This window comes from Neolamprologus brichardi, chromosome 22 (assembly GCF_056152115.1).
Source record: "Neolamprologus brichardi isolate AB-2024 chromosome 22, ASM5615211v1, whole genome shotgun sequence".
In the NCBI taxonomy this organism is placed as follows: Eukaryota; Metazoa; Chordata; class Actinopteri; order Cichliformes; family Cichlidae; genus Neolamprologus; species Neolamprologus brichardi.
In genome coordinates, this window is record NC_142124.1 from 23,068,046 (window position 1) to 23,093,463 (window position 25,418).

The 25,418-nt window shown below is 41.1% G+C and overlaps 1 protein-coding gene across 2 annotated transcripts in view; it reads right to left on the reverse strand.

The window, feature by feature from the left end:
* csmd2 (CUB and Sushi multiple domains 2) overlaps positions 1-25,418 on the reverse strand; it is a 262,542-nt gene that overhangs the window by 24,832 nt on the left and 212,292 nt on the right. For both annotated transcript variants that reach the window (XM_087834531.1, XM_087834530.1), the window contains 12 exons: positions 17,916-18,093; positions 16,522-16,667; positions 16,348-16,428; positions 15,712-15,825; positions 8,034-8,222; positions 7,038-7,184; positions 4,611-4,799; positions 3,395-3,580; positions 3,076-3,270; positions 2,763-2,936; positions 2,487-2,660; positions 1,871-2,044 (listed from right to left, as the gene is read on the reverse strand). In XM_087834531.1, the coding sequence (XP_087690657.1) occupies positions 1,871-2,044; positions 2,487-2,660; positions 2,763-2,936; positions 3,076-3,270; positions 3,395-3,580; positions 4,611-4,799; positions 7,038-7,184; positions 8,034-8,222; positions 15,712-15,825; positions 16,348-16,428; positions 16,522-16,667; positions 17,916-18,093 (1,947 nt within the window). The remainder of the gene's footprint in view (positions 1-1,870; positions 2,045-2,486; positions 2,661-2,762; positions 2,937-3,075; positions 3,271-3,394; positions 3,581-4,610; positions 4,800-7,037; positions 7,185-8,033; positions 8,223-15,711; positions 15,826-16,347; positions 16,429-16,521; positions 16,668-17,915; positions 18,094-25,418) is intronic.

Below are 25,418 nucleotides of genomic sequence, written 5' to 3' on the forward strand. Positions count from 1 at the left end.
CCAATGCTAATATGATGTCACTGCTAGAGCGAAGAGATTTAAAGCGTATGTCTGGGAGAAAATCTCGCCTGCTTATGCATGCAGCAGCCAAATGCGCTTCTCCCCTTTTTTATTAACCAAAGAAGCATTCCTGTGAGACTTGTAACCTCCCCATCTCATCAGAAGTGTCGAAAAAAAAAAAGAGGCCACATTCTTTTTCTCCTCATTTAAAACAAACTCATGAGTCCATCAGTCTCCGGTTCTGTCACTGTCTTGTCACATTTAGGGCCCGACCTTGCGAGCGGCCCGTTTCTGCGCCTGTCACACAGCCTCAGTTAGTACGGACTTAGAGACAGACACGAGTGCCTGAGATGCGCCGCTTGTCACGAAAACACTGCCAAATTAAAGTCCTTGCCTCGCTCATTCAAAGCAAAGCAGGGTACTTCTTATTCAGAGCTAAAGCCAGGACGCGGGTCTCCAAAGGCGGCTGCCTTTCATACAAGCTCAAGGATTTTGCGATTGTTTCTTGGCTCTCTCTGCATGGTTATTAACAGAGTTTGTCTCTCTGACAGACAGGTGAGCCTAAGGGTGTAACAGAGGCAGCTAGGCTAAGAGGAAATAATACGACATGTAAATATTACCCAGAACCTCCACGGACTTTATGGTTGAAACTGCGGTAATTAAATGATCCGGTCTTCTCTTTGAGTTTTCATTTCATTTTCCTCTGATACGTGTCAGTTAAACTCTTCCTCTCCCCAGACGCTGCTGCGCTCTCATTGTGATCGGGGGAGAGTAAAAAATACCTGCACCTCCATAAGCAAGGGTGTAGATACAAAATCACTTTTTGCATCAGGTACCAACGCTAGCGTGGTTTCGAATACCTCAACAAGACTTGTGCCTAATGCCAGACTATTGTAACTCATCATTATCTCAGCCTTTGATCCAGTTGATCCAGACTGGTGCAACAAGAGTACTGACAGGGATGACAAAGAGGGCGCATATTCCTCCCACATTAGCTTCTTTTCATTGGCTCCTTATTAAATCTAGTATTGAACTTAAAATCCTGCTCCTCACATACAAAGTCTTGAATAATCAGGTCCCATCTTATTTTAAAGACCTCACAGTGTTGTATCACCCCAACAGAGCACTTTGCTCTCAGAGTGCAGGCTTACTTGTGGTTCCCAGGGTATTTAAAAATAGAAAGGGAAGCAGAGCCTTCAGCTTAGAGCCCCTCTTCTGTGGAACCAGCTTCCAGTTTGAATCCATGACAAACACCGCTTTTAAGGTTAGGCTTAAACGTTCCTTTCTGATAAAGCTTCAAGTCAACAACTGCTCCTAATATACTGTCATTATTATTATTGTATTCATATTATTAAAAATCTGGAATTTGCATTAGATTTTTATTTTGGAATCAAAAGCTATGGGTTTTTTGCATTTATGTATTTTTAACTGTTGTCTCTTTCCACAACTTTCCACAACACATCTGGACATTGCGTTTTCAGTGGGAGAAACTTTTCAGCTGGAACTTCTTCAGTCTCAGCTGACTGCAGGTTTCTTCAACCTTATAAACAGTACATTAGCACAGTGACTGAAACTAGGATCACTAGCGAACAATGGGCTGTGAGGTAATCATTTTTTTATATTAAAAATGGATACATATATTTTGAAATGATGGCGTTGTCTTGGATAAACTGTCACACTAGTTTGTCTACACACGGCTAGTTAACCAACTTTGTTTCCTTTTCTTTCAATAAAATAATGAACGTCACACTGGCCACAGGATCTGGTATAAGATGACATCCTGCACATATATTTTTTATTATCTATATTATCTTCACATGTATTCTTGGAATTGCAGCAATAAGGTACTGAGCATTGATTTGGCACTCACTTTTACACCTGGGTAGGATGTTGCTCCACTGCCCGTTGGCCTGGCAAGTCGATTTTACGGCCCCTTGTAGAACATATCCAGTATTGCAGATGAAATGCACAACATCGTTTAGGTTAAACTGGGTTCCTTGGGTCATACCAAAGGTAGGGTTGCCAGGGTGGCCACAGGTGATGGCTGAGAGAGTCAAGGGAGAAAGAAAGTCATGTCTACACACTTGCTGAGCAGTTGAGCGAATGAATGGGCTTAACACCACCACCTTAGTAAGGCCTGTATTGGCATCTTGTAAAGTAATCTTCTTACAAAATGATTTGTATTAAAAGAAAAATACCATGCATTCTTTTGGAATAATAATTTTGTCTTTGTGAGTAAAAGTGCAAAACATATATAGAAGCTTCTAAGTAAAAATGCTTGCAGCAATAAAATAACTGGTGATTAGTGCCAGCAGGCCCAAGTATAATCACTATGAACTGGCAGTCAGTTAGTGAGCTATGATCAGAACAAGACAACATGTGTGTCCATTTACTAAAAATCACTGCAGCAGCAGAGAAAGTCAGAGAAGCACTAGCTTACACCACACACAGCTTTACAAATAATAGGTGTTTGCTGCGGCACTTACGAACACAAACAGGAGTATGTCCTGACCAGTGGTGATCCTGTTCACACACTCGCACTGACACTCCAATGAGCCGAAATCCTGGGTTACACTGGTACACAACGCTGCCTCGATAGTTATAATTCTCCCCAATGATCTGGCCATTCACTATTGGCTCTGGAGTACCACAATGGCCCGCTGAGGATGAGCAAGAAAAAAAGAAAAAAGTCCCACGTAAGTGTTGCTAATAATGCTTGAAGCAAAGTGTAGTAAAACATTTTAGGGTGTTTAAGCTCTCACCCAGGCACTGGACCTGTGTTCCACTCCAAAGCCCGTTGGACATACACTCTCGCACCCGAGAGCCCACCAAGGTATAGCCCGTGTTGCATGAGAAAATAGCTGTAGCTCCATACACAGTAAGGGTTCCAATCTTGTGTCCGTTCGGTGGAGTCCCAAGGTCCCCGCAGGAGATGACTGAAATGGGGGGAAAAACACAAATGGGTATAGATTCCCATTGTTTAGAAAACAGTTCTGTTTGGCTCCGTTCTTTTTGTTTGAGTCAGATGAGCAAGATTTGAAAAGTGTTTAAAGTAAGAAAACTGTTTACACTCACTCTCGCAAACTGGGCGAGGATTTGGATAGTTCCATGTGCTGTTGGCTTGGCAGCGAATTACCCTTTGACCCCTGTAATAATATCCTGGGTCGCAAGTGAGCATCATGATAGCATCATATTGGTTTTGAGTCCCATAGATTAGCCTCCATCTCCCATGTTCCACTGCAGAGTGACCAATGTCGGGGCAGGTGACAGCTGGAAGATCAAAGATCAAACCATAATTCATTCAGATTAATTCTTTTTTTCTTGTTGGTGGTGGGGTTTTTGGTAATGATTTGTTTATTTTCTACTTGTGACTGCAAACCACTACTATACTCACGAATACATCTAGGTGGGGCCTCTATGGGGCTCCACCTCCCAGACTCCTGACAGATCACTGAGGTGGTGATGGGCCCCGAGAGCCGAAATCCAGGGTTACATTGATAGGTGACTCTGGCTCCTAGAGAGAAGTCCTGGCCGCCAATGCTGCCATTAACAGGAGGAACTGGCATTCCACAGGACATGACTGGGAAAGAAATAAAGGGGGGAAATGCAGCAGGTAGGTAAGATATCAAAAACTAAAATGCACAAACCATCTTTGTATGGAGGGTGCTCAGCTAACAACTGGCTTCCTGTACAAACACACTGTGAAAGCCTTCACCGATGTGCAGTAAACATTAGCTTGGGCCACCATCTGCACAATATAAACAGTCTAGTGTAGAGAGAACACATGCAATTCATGTGGAGATTACACCTGGTGCAGACTTGACCAGACACTGAATGGCTGGCACTGGCGGCTCTGAGTTTATGCTTCAGCTGATTTTGTTAGCAGGGCTGGTGGAAAGTAGAATGTGGAAATAGAGCTTTTAGATTTCATGCTTTTGTAATAGAATAAAGGCGAAAATCTGAACACGTACACAAACACATTTCACTGATATTGGAACTCGATGAATGTGACACAATAGCCTTGTGAAATCTAAAATGGTACTTAGTAATTTTTTTAAAATAGACATATATTACAACTCAGTGGTTTTATTTGTTTTGTTTTATTTATTTATTTTCTTTCAACAAGCAATTCAATCAAATATCTGTGTAGTTTTTGTTAAATATGGGGAGTTTCAAAGATCGATTAAACTGCTGGAGGTTTTCAAAAAGTGACAAGCAAACAACAGGCTAAAACCCAGCAGATTAACACATAAAACAATTTAACTGAAGATCTTCTAAAGCAATAATGAAGTGTGCATCCTCTAAAACTGTCTTAGGGCTGCAGGTGACATCATCAAACTCTAATCTCAGAGATTCAGAGAAACTTTTTTTTTTAATCAAATCATGCTATCACAATGTCTTCTTGAATCCCAATTGGCTAAAGTGTGTTTTCTCCTTGAGCAATTCATTACTTTTGAGAAACAGTGCTAGGGTAGATGCTGAATGAATCAGAAGGATAATGGTGAAAATAGTTTTATGAGCAAAATATCGAGGCCAATCAAAACTATCTGACCCGATTTTATTAAACATATTTGTTATTGACTCATCAGTTGCTGCTGCCGACCGCTCACCTTGGCAAAGCGGGACCGGTGCGTTCCACTGGTAGATCCCCTGTGCAGTCCGCGTACAGGTGGCACTGCTTTGGCCAATGAGACGAAAGCCCTGGTCACAGCTGAAACGCAGGGTGCTGCCGAGTTTTGTGCCTGTCAGACTGTGCACTGTGCCATTTACTGGGCTGTTTGGAGGGCTGCAGTAGGCAGCTTTGACAAAAAAAAAAAAAGAAAGAAAGAAAGAAAGAAATAAAAGATACAGGAAAAGATAAAACTGAGTGCAACGAGGACAACAAACAATTACGGGCCAATAAGATGCAGTTGTTTAAAAAAAAGGTGACAGATTAATGTTCTTTCAATAGTTCCAGATCCCTTTTTCATCTTCTACCCCAGGTGACATAAAGGAGGATACGAATTCATACAAGTGTTAACCTGCAATTTCTTTCTGGCAAACCCCCCCAAAACTACTTGAGACAAGAACAATTGATTAAAGAAAAATATTGTTCTGCAAAGCAAAACTGGAGTTTGTCAGCTACCCCAGAGGAGATTCGTAAAAGTGACGGGTACAAAAAAGCAGGAACAAAGTGGCCGTTGTTGTTTTCGGTTAAAATTGGTAGCGGCGATGATCATTCATCATCGCAAATGGTGCAGACGATGGAGTCCAGGTTTCCAAAGAACTGAAGGCTCCCAGGCCTAAACTGTATTTTTGAAGATTTCACAATAGCGTGGCACATCACTGCACATCAGCTGAAGATTGAGGGAGTTTAAGTAAAGAAACGCAGATTGTCAAAACGGTTTTCAATTTATGCAACGGGATAACGGGACATAGGAAATGACGCTCGCTGTGGGAACTGCTGACTGCATTACATTTTTAACTTTTCAACTTGCTAACATGTGGGAATGGAAATGGCCTCTCTTTCAAGTTAATGTGAATTTTTTAAAAACAGACAACCAGATGACTCTCCCCTGCTGTATAAAATCTTAAAGCCATGTCAAAGGTTAGGATGTTTTTGCCCATTTTTAAGCTGTTGCTACCTTGAAGCATTTTTTTTCCCAAGGCGAGAGGCAATTTGAGCCTTTTCAAGTGAGCTGACAGATCTTTTTGTGGCACAGAAGGGATGTTAGATAAAACACACTTTATGCAGAATTTGACACTGAGGTTCACTAAGAAAGATGTTAGATTTCTTAGGCGATGATACACGGCAGTTCATTGCAGGCCTTGGGCTGTCAAAAGTGGTGTCTGAGCTTAATGTTGAAGAGCCAGACATCTCCACTCTCATCAAGAAGCTGGCTTCTCATTAATGTTCTTCTTGATGACTACACAGATAAGAAACAGAAGACATGCAAACCCAAATTAAATACCCTGCAAAGGTACTGTATATGTTCCTCTGCAAGGCCTTTTCCTGTCAGTCACTGTGACTGGCGGCTTCTGAGCCACCCTTTAGTTCAGTTCTTTACTTCTATCTGGGTCTAGCTCATTTGCCCTTCTTCCGTGTTCATTTCTACTTGCCCTGTTATACAGTTTGTCTTTTTGCAATCAACCCTGCAGCTGCCGACAGAGTTGGGCTCACTGTAAGTTAATTGAATCCAAGGAGAAGATGAATGGAGTGAAACAGTGAGGGAAGTCTTGGATGGAGAGTAAAAACAGGAAGTAATGGAATGGAATACCTTCCCCTTCAAAGAAAAGATGGATTGATGAGGAGCATAGCTGAACACAGTCCTATCTGTTTCTTCCTTCCCACTAAGATACCACAAAAGGAGATTCCATACAGACCGAGGCAACTCTTGGTTCTCAGACAGACCTCAGTCTGTGGCTTAACCCGCTACAGCAAAATCCGTCAGTGCTTAGGAAAAAGATATTAAATGAGGCAAAAGAAAAATAGGGCAGAACATCCGGTTGGGGAGACAGAAAGCTCCACTGAGAGGAGGGGAGAGAGACGATTAGTCAATCTGGCTGAGTGGTGTTGATACAGAACGGAGGGAGCCTTTTAAATATTTACACAGTCATAATTCACAGCGAGTTATGCAGGTGTCGTATACCAACAGATCCTTCACAGGAGCAGGACAAAACAGAGGAATAATAGACAATACAAGACACAGCGTTTACTAATTCCCAAGTGTTGCAGATGCCTACCACCCCCACTAGGTTGTCATAGAGATGGCTGATATTTCTAGCCATCTCAGCTGCAGTTGGCAGTCCAAATATTGGTCTCCTTTAGAGAGTAAACCGAACGCACCACTGAAGAGACCGAATTTACAAACGAGGTCCAGAATTATCAAGTTAATATTCCCCAGTGTACATATGAAGCTGTCAATGTCTGCCATTCCACACATTTTAAGCATTTCGGTGTTGGCCTTGAATTTCATAAAGACTTGAAAACTTTAGAGAAATTCGATTTCTAAAGAAGCCATGCACCCAATGCTAGCAAATCGCTGCTTTAGACTCACCTGAGTAGCGTATGCGGAAGCCTTTGTGGCTGGTAGTGTGATCGAAGGACCAGTGCAGGTAGACTTTGTTACTGGAACTGGTGATGCTGAGCGGACTGGAATAGTTACCACTTAGTGTGATTAGGAGAGGACTCTGTCTGGATGGGCCTGGATGAAGAAGACATGGGTGAGGGGAATGATGATTTGAGAGGCATCCAGCTGTAAAAATCACAAGACTACTAAAAAGGCACGGTTTTTATCTAAGCTTTTATGTTCTATAAATGTGAGATCAATTCTGTAAAGTATATTCTAGTCAAAAGTAAAAAACAAAAATGTAATGAGGACACATAATTTATATACATATATATATATATATATATATATATATATATATATATATATACATGTATATATATATATATATATATATATATATTTGCACAGAATTTATCTTTATCCAAACATAAGCACAGAAGTTTGAAAAATATCACAATTTCCTAATCTTCTAATGATGGGGAAAAAAATAAGACTTCAGTCCATAATTGGCTTGGCAGCCCCAAGGTTAGCAAATGTCTGTTCCTCTACACTCGGCAGAAGATAAAAAGCACTAATCAGCATCACCAGTGTATACGATCACCACTTTCTCAGAGCAGCCTGGCAGAGATGCTGACTGTACCTCTAATCACATGCAAATGTACAAGGCAGATGTAGATGTTCTGTCACCATAAAAGGGAGCCTACGTTTGATTTTCTGTTACTAGTGGCAGAGAGCTTTGTTGGGAATAGTGGATTTAGCCTTCTGGCTTATTATAGCCTTTAATTGCAGATATCTGTGAAAATGACTCTTTTTGCCAGGGGATATGTGAAAGGAGATATCACAGGGAGTCCAGCTGGTAATCCAGACCAAGACTAGGAAATGTAATGCTATAAACCAAACAGGTACAAACAGATAAACACTGTCGTTTATGTTAGCACTGATGAACACAAGTTCTCTGTCTTAACAGATGCAGTCACTCACCATCAAAGATTTCAAGCTCATCGAACTGACGGCTGGTCTGGAAGTGTTCGATTTTGAAAGTGATGTTGTAGCCGGGTTCTACCTTAACCACCCAGGAGCAGGACTCAAAGTGGGGAAAACCGTTGCCGGGCGACTGACTCATGATGACGCCCGTGGAGGCTGTGAGTATCTCGTTCATGGGACACGTCACTGTTGACAGAAAGAAACAGCAGAGAGACAAAATGTATGTATTATTGTGACCTACAGGAATGATGATCTGTTCCTGTATTGTCGTTTCATAATTGCGCAACACATTCAGCGATTGTTCATTTGTTTTAGTGGAATCAATTTACCTTGAAACACAAATTGGATTGGTTAGAGCCATACTGTTGCTGGAGGGCAACTCAATGTGACTAAAAGCATAGCTAAGCTAATTGTCATTCTGGTCCTGATGCTGTCACGGGGAAACAAAGCTGTCCATGCTAAGTCACTCCAGGAAACGGCTTATACATTATATAATATTACTGACTTGCCATTAGCGTATTCCCTCTTCTTTTCCCATTGTGAGTGTGCGACAGATGTGATGCTAACTCGGTGGTTAACGCTCACATCTGCCTCAAAGCGCCTTTTTGAAGAGGCACGTCTGGGCGGACCTCATCCCTCCGCTCATCTCATTTTCTCCCTCTGTCATTTGCATTCTTGCAGGACGTCTCCACGACATCCTTTGACATTTTCTAGTGGTTTCATTCCATATTATCAGACAGCACGCAGCGCTCCTGTCTGTTGTGGTTTTGCTGCAGTGCTGTAAAGCCAACCTTTTAATCTGACAGAGATGTCTGCATGCACACTGCAGCCCCATAAACAAGCTGCAAAATGAAAGGATGCAACATGCTGTTATGGCGACACAATGCAACAGCTACACTGTTTGTTTAAATGCTACTTGTCTTCACTGTGTCTATATGCATAGAGAAGATGAAGCTGATGTGTAATAACACTTTCAACAAAGCTAAAAAAAATCTCTGCAGTTGCACACAAACAATAAAAAAGGATTTTTCTACTGCTGTCATTACAGCTTTCAATAGTTTCCATAGAAAATTATCTAAGAACAAATTTTGCCATACCTAACAGTATTTAACTGTTTTAACACAGAAGCCCTGCTGCAACTCAATTTAAATTGCACTGAATTCAAGTCATCCAAGTCATGGTAATCCCAGGCGCTTGAAAGGAAAACAAGTGAACTACCTTAAGTTTTTTGACGATGTTTCACCTCTCATCCGAGTGAATAAACCTTAGCAGAGATTGTCCCTTAGAAAGGTCATTGAGCCACTATTAATCATGTGTGTCATCACATGAGCCAAGATGGGAAAAAATGCGTAGGTCATTACCTCCAGAGGTTTCGGGTGAAACCACTGTGAGGGCTTGCCCAATCCTATAATGTGACCCTATCAAGTCAGCTGATGCAAGACTCTCCACCTTTTGATTTTAGAACTGAGGAAGCCTTATGGATGAGAGGTGCAACATCTTCAAGAAAACCTCAAAGAAGTCCAATCATTTTCTTTCCAACCTCCTTAGACTCAATTCATTGCTATTTATACGGCACCATATAACAATGTGATCTCAAGGTGCTTTATATTGTAAGGTAAAGGCCCTAAAACAATAGAAAGAAAATCCCAACAGTTAGACGAGCCTCTAAAAGCAAGCATTTGGTGACTGCGAGAAGGAAAAACCTCCTTTTAACAGGATAGAACAGGCTCAGGGAGAAGCAGCCATCTGCCGAGCCCGCAGATGAAGGGAGGGAGACAGGACAAAAGATGTGCAACCCAACAGTTTAAGTCCTGTTGAAATTATGAGTACATCCATTCCAACTAATAGCAATAAAAAAAGAGTACATTTAAGCTGTTACCAGCCAAAGGCTTTAAATTCTTTCATCGGAGAAATCATTAAAAACACACACACATACATAAAAATGTACTTACAAACCGCTTACTCGACCAGGTGCTCTCTCTGCATGCGCATAGATTTTTTGCAAGCATTTGTGTTTGTCAAACAAATGTGGCAGAAAAGTTTGCTTGGGGTATAAAGTACCTGCCGTGTGCTGCAATTTTAATACCCAGGCACTGTTTTACCTTAGGGCAAAGGAAGCACTTGGCACTTTGAGGTCCTTCACAACAGCTGAGAGATCCTGAATTCTCTGACTCGAGCTCAAGCTGTGTGCCTCTTTTGTTGAGCAATGTGAAGCGACTATTAACTTGTAAATAAGTGAGCCTGTGTGTGTGAATGAACAGTTGTGCATGCCTTGGTTTGTTCATCATCTTCTCTGTGTTCATAGGGGAAAAGATTATGAAATTTGCATAAAAATATGGCAGAAAGCCTTGGTTTAAACAGCATCTGCAAATAATTCTTCCCGTTTGTTTTACTGGGGTTGGCGTGTCAGCTAGATGGGATTTATTCCCTCAGGAAATTTCGGATAATGTCAGGTAAGCTGGCATGTAAGAATTATTTTCTGTCAAATGTAACCATTTGTTGCATTTGCTACATTTCCCTAAGTATAATGCTTCCAAACAAACAATTAATATTTGTCAGTGTTCTTCATCAACCAAAAACAGCAGTTTTGTCTAAAAAGAAAAAGAAAAAAAGAAAAAAGAAAATAGCCTGGCAAAGTACCACTTTTGGCATCGACTTCTGGAAGTAAAGCAACATTAATCACCTATGATCCTAAATTCCGAGAAGACATTCCCCAAGTCTGCAAAAATCATTTACAACGTCAAGCCCCTCAGTGGATATGAGTCGAAAAGGTTTAAATCCGTCAGCGATAGTGGAAGTGATTGCACCTGGAAGTGGCATATAAAATCTAAGAGTGAAGTTCATTAAATGATCAATTCTCCGAGGATGAGATATGTGTTGTCAGTGACCTTTCAGAAAGCCTGGATGTGTCTTCAAAACTCCCTTCAGCTTGTCTCGGAGCTGATGGAAAGAGATGGGCAGGGGCGCTTATCTATAGGCTGCTACTTATTAAACTAATCCACTTTGAAATGAAGCATCACTCTGGCTGTAAACAAAAGGGTATTAGGGGACAAATCTGACAGCTGGAAAAAAGAAAAACAAAAAAAAAGTGTGTGTGTGTGTGGGGGGGGGGTTTGCTTCGACACACAAGGTGAGATCAACGCTGATAGAGCTCAAAATGAAATCTCACTTTAATGAGGCGAGGAGCGGAATAAACAGGCAGCAGGGACAGAGTTCTGTGAAGCGTCCCTTCTGTTTGTGGGGAAACTGTTCAAAGTTTGCAAATATCTTCCCAATCAAAGATGCAGTGGAAGGCTCCACAGATTTAAATGCCCCTATGCATAAATCTACTATATATCAAGCTTGAACTGCTGCATTGCCGTTGAGATGGCTTTTAATTAGCATAAGCCGAGGTCCGATAACGAGACGAATGAATAGGAAGGGCCACAACATAAGTATTAATGTGGATCAGGGCCTAACAACTCTTAGAAGTCAGGGATGACAATGAAGATGGGAAACGAAGGGGGTAGCTGTAATCCATTCTAACAAAAGAAGACAGGGGCAGAGAGAGAGGGGGGGGAAAAATCGGAGTACGCTGAGCGGAAGAGAGATAAATGAAGAGGCGAGAAAAACAAAAGGGGACAGGGATGAAGAAAGCTACTGTAACTAGCTGGGAAAGTAATGTGATGGATTATTATGCAGGTTTTAACCAGAAATCTGTCTGGGGGATAAACACAGGGATTTGGACTCATCAGAGCTCATTGTGTTTTCATTAATGAATTCAAGCAACACTTTGTACTGATGCTGCAGCTTTGTGTGTGTGATGCCTGAACTCCCTGTGGTCTCTGCAGACAGCAAATGTAGTTAAGGGCCATGGGTCCAATACAACCCGGTGTAATCAAATAGAAGGGAAATCAAATGCTGAACCAAGCCACCGGTTGCTCCGATGGCAGCAAATACCCATCTGGATGACTGGCAACTGTTCTCTGAATTAAACAGCTAAAAAACAAAAGTTACTGTGTGTCAGTGTTTACATATTTATGATGGCAGGTTTTATTTCTCTGCCTGTATGCCAGGTTTTTGGGAAGGTAGAGACAGATAGATCTGGGTATTGACAGACACCTGTGTGTTATAAAGTGTGTGGGAATGCACGGCGCTCTGTTTTCAAGCAGCCTCAGACAATGACAAAGAAAGTCTGGGGAACAAAGGCTACATGTGTTATGTAAGAACATAAGTCTGATGTTAGTGAGTCATGGGAGAGAAGTGAGTGTCGAGTGAGGGAGGAGGGGAATGCAGAGGATGAGAGAGGATGCTGGCGCCGAGGGGGCCAAGGAACACTGCAGACCCGGCTGTGGTTCCAGGGCTGCTCTCTTGGAAGACTGTCACAGAATGACAACATCCACCGCTGCGTAACCCAGACACCAGCTAGACCGGCGTGGAGCTGCATACAGTATATGTATACAGCGACTCGGTGTGTGTTTGTGTGCGGGGAGTGAGGGCTGCTAAATGTGCAGGGAGGGTTTTGCTTGTCAGAGCTAGAAGTGGTGATTTGATAGGTGCAGCTGCAGCCGGCATGTCCCCTGCATTTCAATGAGCTGTTGCTCTTCGTCTCTTCACTGCCCTCCAACTAAGTCTCTCCCTGTCTCCCTTTCTCGCCTTGCTTTTAAACTCCAGCCCCACTCTCACTTACTCACTACCCTTCTGCTCATTTAGCAATTTCTCCTCCATCTTTTCCAGGCCAGCTTTTTTGGCTTTTTCCAGCGTATCCAGAGTTATACTCAAACTGCTCTCTTTCTATCGGTTTATCTTTTGACCCTCTTCTCTCTCCCTCTCATTCGAGCATCGTCTTTTAACTTTTTTCTCTGCTTTCAGCTCCCTCTTACTTCCTCAGCTTTTGCAGTCTCCGGCCTCTCCGTCACCCTGACCTGTGTCTGTGCAGGAAAAATAGGATAAACGCTGGAGAAAAGGGGAGCAGGAGGTGGGTTGCCTGTCCTCCGTACATTAGTCAGCACTGAAGCAACTGAACCTATATTAAAAGGCACTGAAAAATTACTGGATTTTATGCATTAGTTCAATTCCATTTTATTTATTTAGCGCCAAATCACAACAACAGTCGCCTCAAAGTACTTTATATTATAAGTTAAAGAGCCTACAACAACACAGAGAAAACTCCAACAATTAGATGACCCCTTTGAGCAATCACTTGGCGATGGTGGGAAGAAAAAAAAATCATTTTAACAGGAAGAACCCTTCAGCAGAACTAGGTTTAGGGAGGGTCAACCATCTGCCAATGTTCCATGATTGTAAACACTGTAGGCTTATTCTTGCACATTAAGAGGTGCAAATATCTGTCTGTGGGGTAAAAATGGGTGGCAAATAAATCCAGGGAACATACATACAAGGGACTGCCTTGTTCCTCTCGCTTTTTGACACTTTCGGTATTCTCCGTTCTGCCTCTCACTGGGTGTCCTAAGCACTTTCCACGTCTCCATTATTAGCCTATACATAGTTCCTCTTCCCCTTTCATTACCCTCTTGCTTTCGTCTAATTCTTTTTTGTATCTCTCTCCTTTTTCACCTCATGCTGAGAGCTTTGCATATTTTTCCTATTTAGTACACTAAATTAGTTGCATTTATCAAACTTCGCCCAAACCTCCCTCTCGCCCACCACCTAACCCACAAACAGAACGGGACACACGAAGCATTCTTAAATGAGACACACATTTCCAATAAAGAAAGAAAGAAAATGAAAGATACGCTTTTATGATACTGTGAAGCACAAACCCCTTTATGCACCCAGTCTCTCGCCCCGAGGAAAAGTGGCATGCACAACGTGCAGCATTACGATGTTATAGCGCGTGCGGTGGGTGCTGCGTTCCTCTGGGAGGACAATATCTCAGCATGTAGAGAGCACCACAGCAGCCACGCTCGGCCTCGTGGGAGCCAAGCATCATCCGCCGAGATGGGGAATGGTACCAAGCTGATATCTGGCTGTCGCTCCCTGACTACAGGCAAAAAAGGGGACCCGCAGGAGCAAGAAAAGAGGCGAAGCTCCATGTTTGAGTCATCAGTCCATGATTAGAGCTAAGGGATACATAGCACTGCTGAAAATAAACTCATACAGTCCCTCTTGGAAGATGAAGGCAGTGTTGACTTGTGCTACATATAAAACATTATGATTCATCAGACTCGAAAATGTTCGATGCATCTTAAGACAGCTTAAACATTTTGTGTGTTCATATTCAGACTGGCCCTGCTGTTTCTGTGCTGGTGCACTTAGAATGTGTTTTTTTTACACCATGTGCTTGATGCTATTTGATCAGCTTAAATGTAGGAGAGGATAAAAATGGTACAGGCAGATAAGATTACTTTGGAATACTGTAAGTTATTTCTTTTGACAGTAAAGTGTCTTAACTATCACAAGAACTCATAACCAGTAGGACCTACCTATACCATACTGTTTATTTCACAGCAGCAGAGCTCTTTTAAAAAGCCACTTAAATGAATGATGTCATGTTCTCTTTTTATGACATAGAGATGAGATTACCATTTGTCTTCTTGGTGCTTTTTAGGCAAAATATACACAAACCTGCCACTTAGTGGCAGTTACATGTTGCTAGAAGAGGTTAGACCCTATTTTTCTTGGTACTTGAAACATTTCTCAGAGATTTTGGTACATGATACATGATAGCATCACAATGCAGATTTGTCAGCTGGACATTCATGATATGAATCTCCCCTCCCACCACATCCCAAAGGTGCTCTATTGGATCTGACTGAGATCTAGTGACTGTGGAGGCCACTTCAGTACACTGAACTCGATGTCATGTTAAAAAATCAGTGTAAGATTATTTGCCTTTTGTGGCATGGCATGTTATGATGCTAGAAGCAGCCAGAAGAGGTCATAAAAGGATGGACATAGTCAGCAACAGTACTGCGGTAGGCAGGGGCATTAAACAACTGCCATACAGAAGCCCAAATTGTCAAGAAAATATTGCCGAAACGAATACACCTTCACCATCAAACTGAACTCTTAATACAACAGAGGATGGATCTGTGCTTTTGTGTTCTTTATGCTGTTTTCTGACCCTACTATCCAAAAGTTGCAGCAGACATCATGACTCATCAGACCAGTCAGTGATTTTTCCATGTTGTTATTATCAGCTCAAAACAGTCTGTCCTCTGGTGAGGCATTTTCTCCAGTATATCAAAAATTTCTGAAACAAATCCATGCCACATTCAAAATCTCTAAAATGACCGTTCATCCCCATTCTGAAGCTCGGATTGAATTTTTGCAAGTTGTCCTCACTATGTCTACATGCTTAAATGCAATGAGATGATCAAATATTTGTCCTAATGAGCAGTTAAACAGTAATACCTAATGAAGTGGCCAGTGAGTTTATATTTAGGCCATGAGGTAAAATCCCAGTAGACCAGCTGATCTCAGTGGTGGCCCCTGATGACTCAACCTTATGAACATTGGCAAATTTGATATAGGGCACACTAGTTAAGGTGCTTAAGCTTCTGCAAGATTCTTCACAACCCATCACCGTACTGTGTCCAACTCAGCATTGTATACGTCACAAAAATCACCTCCCAACCCTTGTTTGATGTGTACAAGTGTGCTCAAAGCTAGGATATCCAGGGATATATCAATGGTACTCCAGGATGTTTTCAAGTTGTAAACAAACACTTACCATCACATGAGGGTGGAGGGCCCTCAAATTCCAAATGTGTACCTAGCCGACAGGTCAGGATGCTGTTTCCACTTAATTGGTATCCTGGGAGACATCGGTAGCGCACTATATCACCTGAAAACAGTGACGGACAAAGGAGAGCTACAGTCAAGGTCAAGGTCAGAAGCAGTAGCATTAACTGTTATGATACATGTAAAAAGTGCTCCTTATAAAGGATTCTATAACAATACAGAAGTTATCATCAGTCATGTGTTTCAGTGAAAACTGGGATGAATCTGTGGACACAAAAATCCCCACGGGATCCTACAGCCACTATGTCAGTGTTGCTACTTTTATGCCTCTGAATAATAAAGGTCAAAGAGCTACACAAATACAGAAACAGGAATTCATCTCTGTTGTCTTCAAAGGGAATGAGATCACCTGCCCTAGGTGGTGCATTTGAAGTGTGTCTGAATGGACTGTGTATTCAGCGAACCTAGGCAATAAAAACAGCCAAAGTTAGAAGCTTCATGAATGCTTCAAAATGCTACGGTTCTGCAAGCCTGCATGGGAACGGCATTAAATACAAAAAGGCAGAAGTGTCAGTGTCGTTGTGTTTAAGTGCATGGGTCTTATTGTGACAGCATTTCCACCTACCAATTTTAAATTCCTTGCTTGCCATCAGAATCTCAGCATTCGGAATGATGGGGGGAGGGAGGCAGTACTGTAGTCTGTAAGCTGTGAGTGCAGCAAAGACATGAAAGGAGTTAAACAAAGCATATATGTAAATCAAGTGCTAGAAACAAAGCTAGATCCACACCATGTACAAACCTTGATAGCTGATACGAAAGAGTCCACCCTTCTCTGTATTACTACGGAACCGTATCAGCACCTGATTGGATGTGCTGCTGGGTGGGTCGTTGGGCTCTCCATCAGTAAACACACCTAGTTTCCTGGCTGTTTCTTGAGGACCATCCCTAAAAATGGAGGAATGTTGCAAGTCAACCATAAATGCAAAAACAACAATACGCTGGAAACACCAGCCTATGCTCCAGAGCTCACTTGTATAAGAGCCATAAAGAACCTTAAGGGTCTGTGATGCAAACAAACTACTAAGCCACATGCCAGATTATTGTCAAGCAGCTTCAGAAGAGTATAATCAAGCTGCTCACACATCAACAAACCCAAAGAGATTACCCCTTGCCTGTTTTGGATGATTATGTTAAAATAAGGTAGAATTCAGAGTAAGCGTGGAGTGACAGGTCTCGACTGTGGTGCTCCTGCTAACAGCTATCCAAAGGGAGTGTCTCTGGAAGCTGTGGCCCAGCCTTGGCAGTCCCCTGGTGTGGGCATGGCCGATTAAGCCAGCTCCCAGATTCCTGCCACAACCATTCAGCTTAAAAACCATCTGTCTTTGGCTGTCAGACTGGGCATGGGAGATTACAAGCAGCTCTGGAAACGGCTGGCTAGGGACTGCTGCCTGACAGCACTCTAGCCAAGCCGCCATTAAGGGGCCCATTTCCTTGGCTCAGTAGTTCAGTGGATAGATACACAGCGGTGGTAGCTGGAAAATGGGGAACAAGATAGTCCCCCATCTTGGCTCTGTAGGAACTAGCTGGGAAAGATCAGCACAGCGGGGACCATTTATAGATGAGAAACAATACGATACAAAGTGGACATTTTGGCTTGCTTTAGCCATGTTGACTTAAAATATCAATGGTCTAAAAAAGCCTTAAACAAATTTCTATGAGTAGCGCAAACAGTTAAACGTAGATGTCACCAGAAAACCATGTGGATCTTTCATGTGGTCATGTTGCCAGGTTGGCTGGCAGTCAGACCTCCTGTCTCACTGAGAGCTGGGACCTTTGGAAGCTTTGGAGGATCAACTAGAACTGGCAAACATCATGTATGCAAAAACCTGGCTTTGGTGCCACATATGGCAATTTTAACCATGTATTATGGAGGTGATGAAAGGAAGCTTTACCCACTGATGCTCAGTCAAGCACAAAGGCAGAAGTGTATTTAAGACATCGTATTAAAAGACAAAAACAACAAATAATCAAAGATTTAAGAAAGTCTGATAACAAGTTCTTGAGAATTTCTGAGATGATGGTGAAGTTTAATACTGCTTTCCTCAAAATAACTTTCAAAATAACAAACTGTCCGCATTGTCTCATTGAAACGATTTCTGCATATCTGGAGCCTGTTACGCTGTCATTTCTTACCAGACAGTAATGAAGTCGTGTGGCCCATGAACTTGAAGGAGGGAGAAGTTCAGTTTGATGCCAAATCCAGGAGCCACAGTAATCAGCCAGGAGCAGTCAGCTGAGCTTGGATACTCCTCAGGGTAACTCGGGGAAAAGATGGTCCCATTGTCTGATGTGATGTTCCCACCACAAGGCACTGAGAGAGGGGGGTGAAGACGGGGAAAGTGTATATTTTATATAGGCAGGAGATATACATTAGGGTTGATACATAGTTCAGGCACAATCAGCAAAAAAAGAGTTTTTCATCCCTCTCTCCTCCTGCTTCTCTGCTCAGTGTCTCTTTCCCACTCTCCTTCACTTTTCGACTGGTGCCCAGGCGCTTGTCTGAGCTAAAGATTAGCCAGTAAAGCCTGTTAGTAAGTGGGGACTTGGATGGAGTGTTTTGCTAAGATAAGGCCTCAACCCTTTCCCATTGGGGCAGTAGAGAGGGAGTATGGAGATGAGGCGAGGGTTTCATGTGGATGAGGCTTTTGAGGTGTGTGTGTGTGTGTGTGTTTGTGTGTATATATGTACAGCAAGTGTAGAAGGGGTAGATATGTGTGAGTGTGCAAACTCTGAGTGACAGGAAAAGGTTACAAGTGCGTGTACACTGATCTGATCTGGCAACACTAGAACCCCACACGTCGATACATGCCTGATACCCTTGAGTAAAAAACAACAACAACAAAAAAAACCAACAACTGCACAATCACAAACAGTAAATCACACTCAACCACTATTCATTGCATCACATAAATGTCTTCATTTGCTTTGGAAATGAACAAATCCTTCACAGTCCCCAGGAATTTCTAACCACAGCTCAGTATTACATAAAATATATATCTAGTCAACTCCAGCTTCCTGAAAAAAGCCATATTATTTCTGCAAGTAATTTTGTTGTTTTGATGTGTATTAAATCTACCAAGCCCAAAGCAGAAAACACAATCATGCAGCACTGCACAATCTGAACACTCTCTATCTCGCTTACTCTTTTTCTTTTAAAGACTAAAACACCTAAAACACTTTCAAAACACCATTCACTTTCTGATCTAGTAATAATGAATTCGCATTTAAACCTAGATTTCTATTGAAACATTTCCAGTTCTTGTTTAAATATCTTCTTAAGCTTTCATGTGCACAAACATTAATCATTAACCACCTTATTCTGTATGCGTCACTTCCTGCAACCTCTAGTTTGTATATGTATTAATCTTTTGCAGAATGGTTCATTATTATGATTCCATGATTCCAGAAGCCTTGAGCTAACTTCAATTGCATGGATTTAGCGGTTTCCATTAAGGCTGCTCCCCCTTGTGGAGAAACAAGACATTAGAACCATTTTTCCAACATGCTAGTTAGGAGCATTACCACTTGTGGCTGCACTTATTATGTTACTAGCAGGGGATCTCATTACAGTCACAGACCAGCCAGTGATTTTAAATGACTGTTATCTGCAAACACATCCCTGTAACTGGCCTCAAATTATGCCATCCATGGATATATTTTAAATATCCCTTCAAGGGAATCCTAACAATCCTGCTGGTGGGCAAAGGGAAACCTCATATATACACTGTGGTGGGGCACAGAAATTTAGAGAGCGTAGTAATCGCAGTAGTGCAGGAATCTTAAGCAACCCAGAAGAGGTTTTCAGCTTGAGGACACACCCTTGCATGTTTTATCCTTGTGTTTGTCTTTCAGGTTATATGTTGTGAGCCGCGTGTTCACGTTATAAAACTGCCAATTGTATTCCTGTAGCGGAGAGGCCCTTCTGCTGCTGCATCACCTGTTAAATGAGCTATCGATCAGGCCTATTGATTAAACCCCAGACACTCTATGGAGTTGCACCTCCGGTTGACGCATTGACTGTAAAGCTACTTAAGACTTGTGTGAAGAAGAGTATATGTTTGCTTGTAGAGTTGAACAGGCGTGAACAGAAGAGAAAAATTCAGTCGACTATCTCTTAAAAAACAGAAAACAGCAGCACATTTGTCAAGTATTAGCGCCAAAACTTCACATGTTGGAACTCCTCATGTCAGTCTTAATACCAAATCAAACAAATTAATTGTGTCCAAATGAGTCTAAATGAGTCTTTTTAACTCCAAAAATGTTAGTCCATCTAAAGCGAGGCCTTGGCCATTATTAATTTATTAAAACATTCACACATGTTAACCGACACAGATGAGAATTGACAGGATCCTTTACCAGCTAGAAAGCTGTTGGGTCATAATAATATAGAAGTTTTAAGTATTATTATAGCGCTTAGTCTGTTGAGAGACATATTTAAAAATGCCCAAAGTCACTTATTGAGGCAATGGTTCGACCTGGCCTTGTGTATCTCAACAGACCTCCAGTTATTTTTTTAATATGTTCATTTAAGAAAAAGGTCTGTTAATTGCAGCAGTAATAGATTCACAAGGTGTGCAAAGGAACCAACCTCAGAATAAAGTGTCCCTGCATGAGCCAGTTTAAAAAAACAACAAAATATGGTTTTTCCAAGGCACAGGGGGGAAGAAAGGCTTTGATTTGTGCATGTCTATGCATGCATTTAAGTGTATGTGTGTGTATACATGTTTATGTACAGTATATGTGTGTATATGTGCATGTGCATCTACTTCTTTAAATATACATATGTTTTTAGGGGAGAAGTTTGTGCTTTTTCCTACTGTTTATTCCCCCTCCTAACTACAGTTTTATCAGTGAGGCCAGGGTGAGCAGGAGAGGAGGGGGGTTGCTGTCTTATTTAATGACTCATTTCAATGTAAGCAGCATCTCCTGGAAGTTTTCAGTCTTTTCAATATGTGGCTTTACAGCTGAAGGCCCCATCCAAAGTTGTGTTTCTTAATGTTTACAGGCCTCCCAAATACTGCACAGACTTTTTTAATGATCTCAGTGAACTGCTGTCTGTGTTGATTTCGATTGTGTAATTATTGTTGGGGATTTTAACATCCATGTGGACAACCCTCAGGACAAAGGGACTAAAGACCTGAGTAACACTCTGTGCAACTTTGGGCAATTTCAGCCCACACAAATATATCAACAGCAGTGATCACAAAACGGTGTATAACCAAATACAGTAGTGAGATCTTTAACCAGGTCTTCCCATTAACACCTGACCTGTGTTAATGGGAAGAAAAAAAAACAAAAACAAAAAAAAAACACCTGACCTGTCCAGAGGTTCAGTCAATGAGCTCGTCAATAGCTTCAATGCTAAAATGTTAAATGTAATGGACACTATTGCTCCCATTAAGGTGAAGGTTATCTCTGGAAGGAAAAGGTCTCCATGGAGAAACTCCACACTGGTGAAAAGTGAAAAAAGAGAGTGTAGGAAAGCTGAGCGCAGATGGAGAAAAACAAACCTCCAGGTTCATTATGACATCTATAAAGAGAAACCTCACAATTATAATTTACAACTGAGGAGTGCAAGGAGGTCCTACTTCTCTGACATCATCACCAAAAACAGTCATAATGCTCGGGTCTTATTTTCTACAGTTGACAGGCTTACAAACCCTCCTGTGTCAGTGGCAGCTGAACTTCATTCGACCATGGCCTGCAATGACTTTGCCAAATTCTTCACAGACAAAATCCAAAAGATTAGACAAGCAATTGGTACATCAACAGCAGATTCAGGATATATACTGTGTCCACCAAAAAACAGTTTAAACACCATCAAACAGTTTCACACTATTAACAGCAAAGACCTGGAGGACATCTTAGGTCAGCTGAACTCCTCCTCTTGCTGTTTAGATGTCCTGCCAACAAGTTTTTTCAAAAAGGTCTCAAAGACTTTGGAGTCAGACCTGTTACAGATCGTCAACTTTTTTTTAATGTCAGGTGTGTTTCCAGAACCACTAAAAACTGCTGTATTTAAACCTATAGTGAAAAAGGAGAATCTTGACAAGACACAAATGAACAACTACAGGCCGATCTCAAATCTTCCATTTTTAAGTAAGATCATTGAAAAAGTAGTTTCTCAACAGCTCAATTACTTCTTAAAACAGAATAACTGCTATGATGCCTTCCAGTCAGGTTTTAGACAGAACCACAGCACTGAAACTGCTCTGACCAAAGTCTTTAATGACATATGTCTGAATACAGACAGTGGAAAAATGTAAGTCTTACTGGATCTCAGTGCAGCATTTGATATAGTTGACCACAACATATTACTCAAACGACTGGAGAATTGGGCAGGTCTTTCAGGAAATGTACTAAACTGGTTCAAAAAATACTTAGAAAACAGGAAATACTTTGTATCAATAGGTAACTTCACATCTGAGCAGACAAGTATCACATGTGGAGTTCCCCAAGGTTCCATCTTGGGACCCCTTCTGTTTAACATTTACATGCTCCCACTGGCACAGATTATAAAGAACAACAAAATAAACTATCATAGCTATGCAGATGACACAAATATATATCACAATGTCACCAGGAGACCGAGGCCCCGTACAGGCTCTTGGTAAATGCATTGAGGAAATTAATGACTGGTTGTGCCACAATTTTCTCCAGCTAAACAAAAACAAAACTGAAGTAATAGTCTTTGGTGCCAAAGAAAAACGATTACAGGTCACCAGAGAACTTCAATCTATACACCTAAAAACCACAAACCAGGCGAGAAATTTGGGTGTAGTGATGGATGCAGACCTAAACTTAGAAAAACACATTAAGACAATAACAAAATCAGCTTACTATCACCTCAAGAATATTTCAAGGATAAAAGATCTGATGTCTCAACAGGACCTGGAAAAACTAGTCCATGCATTCATCTTTAGTAGGCTTGATTACTGTGACAGCATCTTTACAGGTCTACCTAAAAAAAACAGTCAGACAACTACAGCTCATTCAGAACTCTGCTGCTCGAGTCCTCACTAAGACCAAAAAAGCTCTGAGGTCTTTACACTGGCTGCCTGTCCGTCAGAGGATAGACTTTAAAGTTCTGATGCTGGTCTATAAAGCTCTGAATGGTTTAGGACCAAAATACATCAGTGACCTCCTGACCCAGTATGAACCTTCCAGATCCCTCAGGTCATCTGGATCTGGTTTTTTATCAGTTCCCAGAGTCAGAACCATACACGGAGAAGCTGCATTCAGCTTTTATGCTCCATATATCTGGAACAAACTCCCAGAAAGCCTCAGATCAGCTGAAACACTCAGTTTAGTTTATTTAAATCCAGGTTGAAGACTCACCTATTCTCAGCTGCATTTGAATAAAGCACCAAATCCACACTTTTAAGCTTAAATTTCAAAACTTACATTTTAACTACTGATTTTATCTACTATTCTGATTTTATCTACTGTTTTTTTTGTTTTTTAATCAATTTTAAATCATGCTTTTTATTTGTTTTTGTTTTTAATGTCTCTGTAAAGCACTTTGAATCACCTTGTTGTTGAATTGTGCTATATAAATAAACTTGCCTTGCCTTGCCTATTAAGTAAGTTTAATAGGATTATTGTTTTGTTTATATTTTTCTGTCGTTTTCGCACTATTGTAACATGTTCATAATAAAGCCTTATTTATATTTATATTTATTCTATATCCATCTACATGTGTGGGTTAATAAGTGTCAAACTACTGGTCAGATATAAATAACACCAGAATAAGCTAGATTTAATCTAGAGTAACTTGTTGCCTAGTAGCAAGAGCAGCCTTGTGTTTGAGCTTATTTCAGTGCTATTAATGAAGAATGGGTCGTTATGGAGACAAAGCATACTAAGCTTTTAATTCATGTACAACTTAGTATAGGTGGCAATGGCAAGCATATTAAAGGAACAGTTATAGAAACTGAAATAAAGGATTACTAAGTGCTTTATGGTAATAATAACAATCTAGCGTGGTACTAAAAGAGATGCTAATAACAGAAGTTCTTTTTTCTATTTTGCAGACTTAATTCTTGTCATAGACAAAAGGGGGAAACTGAAAAAAGGTGTTTTTCTCAAGTATTTGATATACATATATCATTTTCATAGAATTTCTTTTATTTATTGCAACCATATAAAAATAAAAAAAACAATCTAAATAAAAAGAACAAAGAGATCCAACAAGAGCACAAATATCTAGTTCTGAGACATGATAATAATGCAAAGTGGGCTAGTGCAGGCAAAATAACAAAAAGAAGTCAAATTTAAATAGTAACATTAATACCCATTGAGAAGAGTATTTTTTACGTGTTATTAATTTTCAATATGCTATGCCTCTACTGCCACGCATACCGGGCTAACCTTCAGCATGGACGGGAAAAAGAACAGAGTTATGGACATAAATCAGAATTGGATTTGCTCTATGCGCTCCCTGAAGACGAGTCTGGTATTCTGGGGGTTTCAGGACTGAGTGATTTGTCCTGGATTGATTCTGCATCTGATGGGTTTTCATCTGACAGTTATCCAGAGTCTGCACGACAAGTATGCACTACACAAGTATGCTATAAATAGCCTGCAATTATTGAAGTGGTTATAAAACACGGGCTTCTCTTCAATCGTGTGTTGGTTCAACAAATTCAACAAGAGCAGAACACGCGCACGGTCAAAGACACACGGGAAACCACAATCTGCATGTTTGCGCACAACCCTGAGACGGAGAAGCTTATTGCTCTATTATTTTATTGTCACTTTATGTGAAGCAAACGGGGACTACGGGAAGCATTCCTTATCAAACCCTGTGTTTTAGAATGACCTGTCTGCAGCTTTAATAGCTGAACTCTTGCTGTTTTAGCATTAAACCGAACGTTGTTTGGGCATTAGTGTGGTTCAGTTCACAGGTGCATTTATGCCATTAAACAGAGGTATCTCTAACCTCTTCATCAGACCACAAACCAGGCCACAGCATCAGGGCAAAAGTGAAATACGGCAACAGTCAGGACTTATTCAAACACATATCTTCACATACAAGCATATGCCCACTTTGAGTACACATGAATACACAAAGTACTGAGTGCATGGATGCATACAGATTACTACATATATGCATTTTAATGGGTAGTATTCATTAGCGAAAATACTGCATTAATCCAGAATGAAATGAAGCATATTAAATGCTTTATCTATCAGTATTACAAAAACAAACTGTTCATTTATACTAAGTACTGATATCATAGGACAATGCAACAGTATTTGAATAATAACAATACTAATTCTTCCCATTAACATAATTAGAATAAGAATTTTATTATACTACAATAAGCGTATCGCACACACATGCAAGTATAATTTTCTTTCAGGTCCCTGGAAATAATCTTTCAGCTTCAAACTGGACGTGACTCATGAAAAAGCCCACATACAAGAAAATAGCACGAGTGCGAGAATAAACTCTATCTCCCGTTCCCGGCGCCTTTTCACTCCTTTCACTCCCATTTATCTCCCCGCTCGCCCATTCAAAGTTCCAGTGTCACGGCCATCACCTCTCTCGGTAATTTTGCCGGCCTTATTGAATAATCGACGCAAGAATGTGGGTCAAGGACGAGGCGAACGAACAGCATCCATTACTTTTCC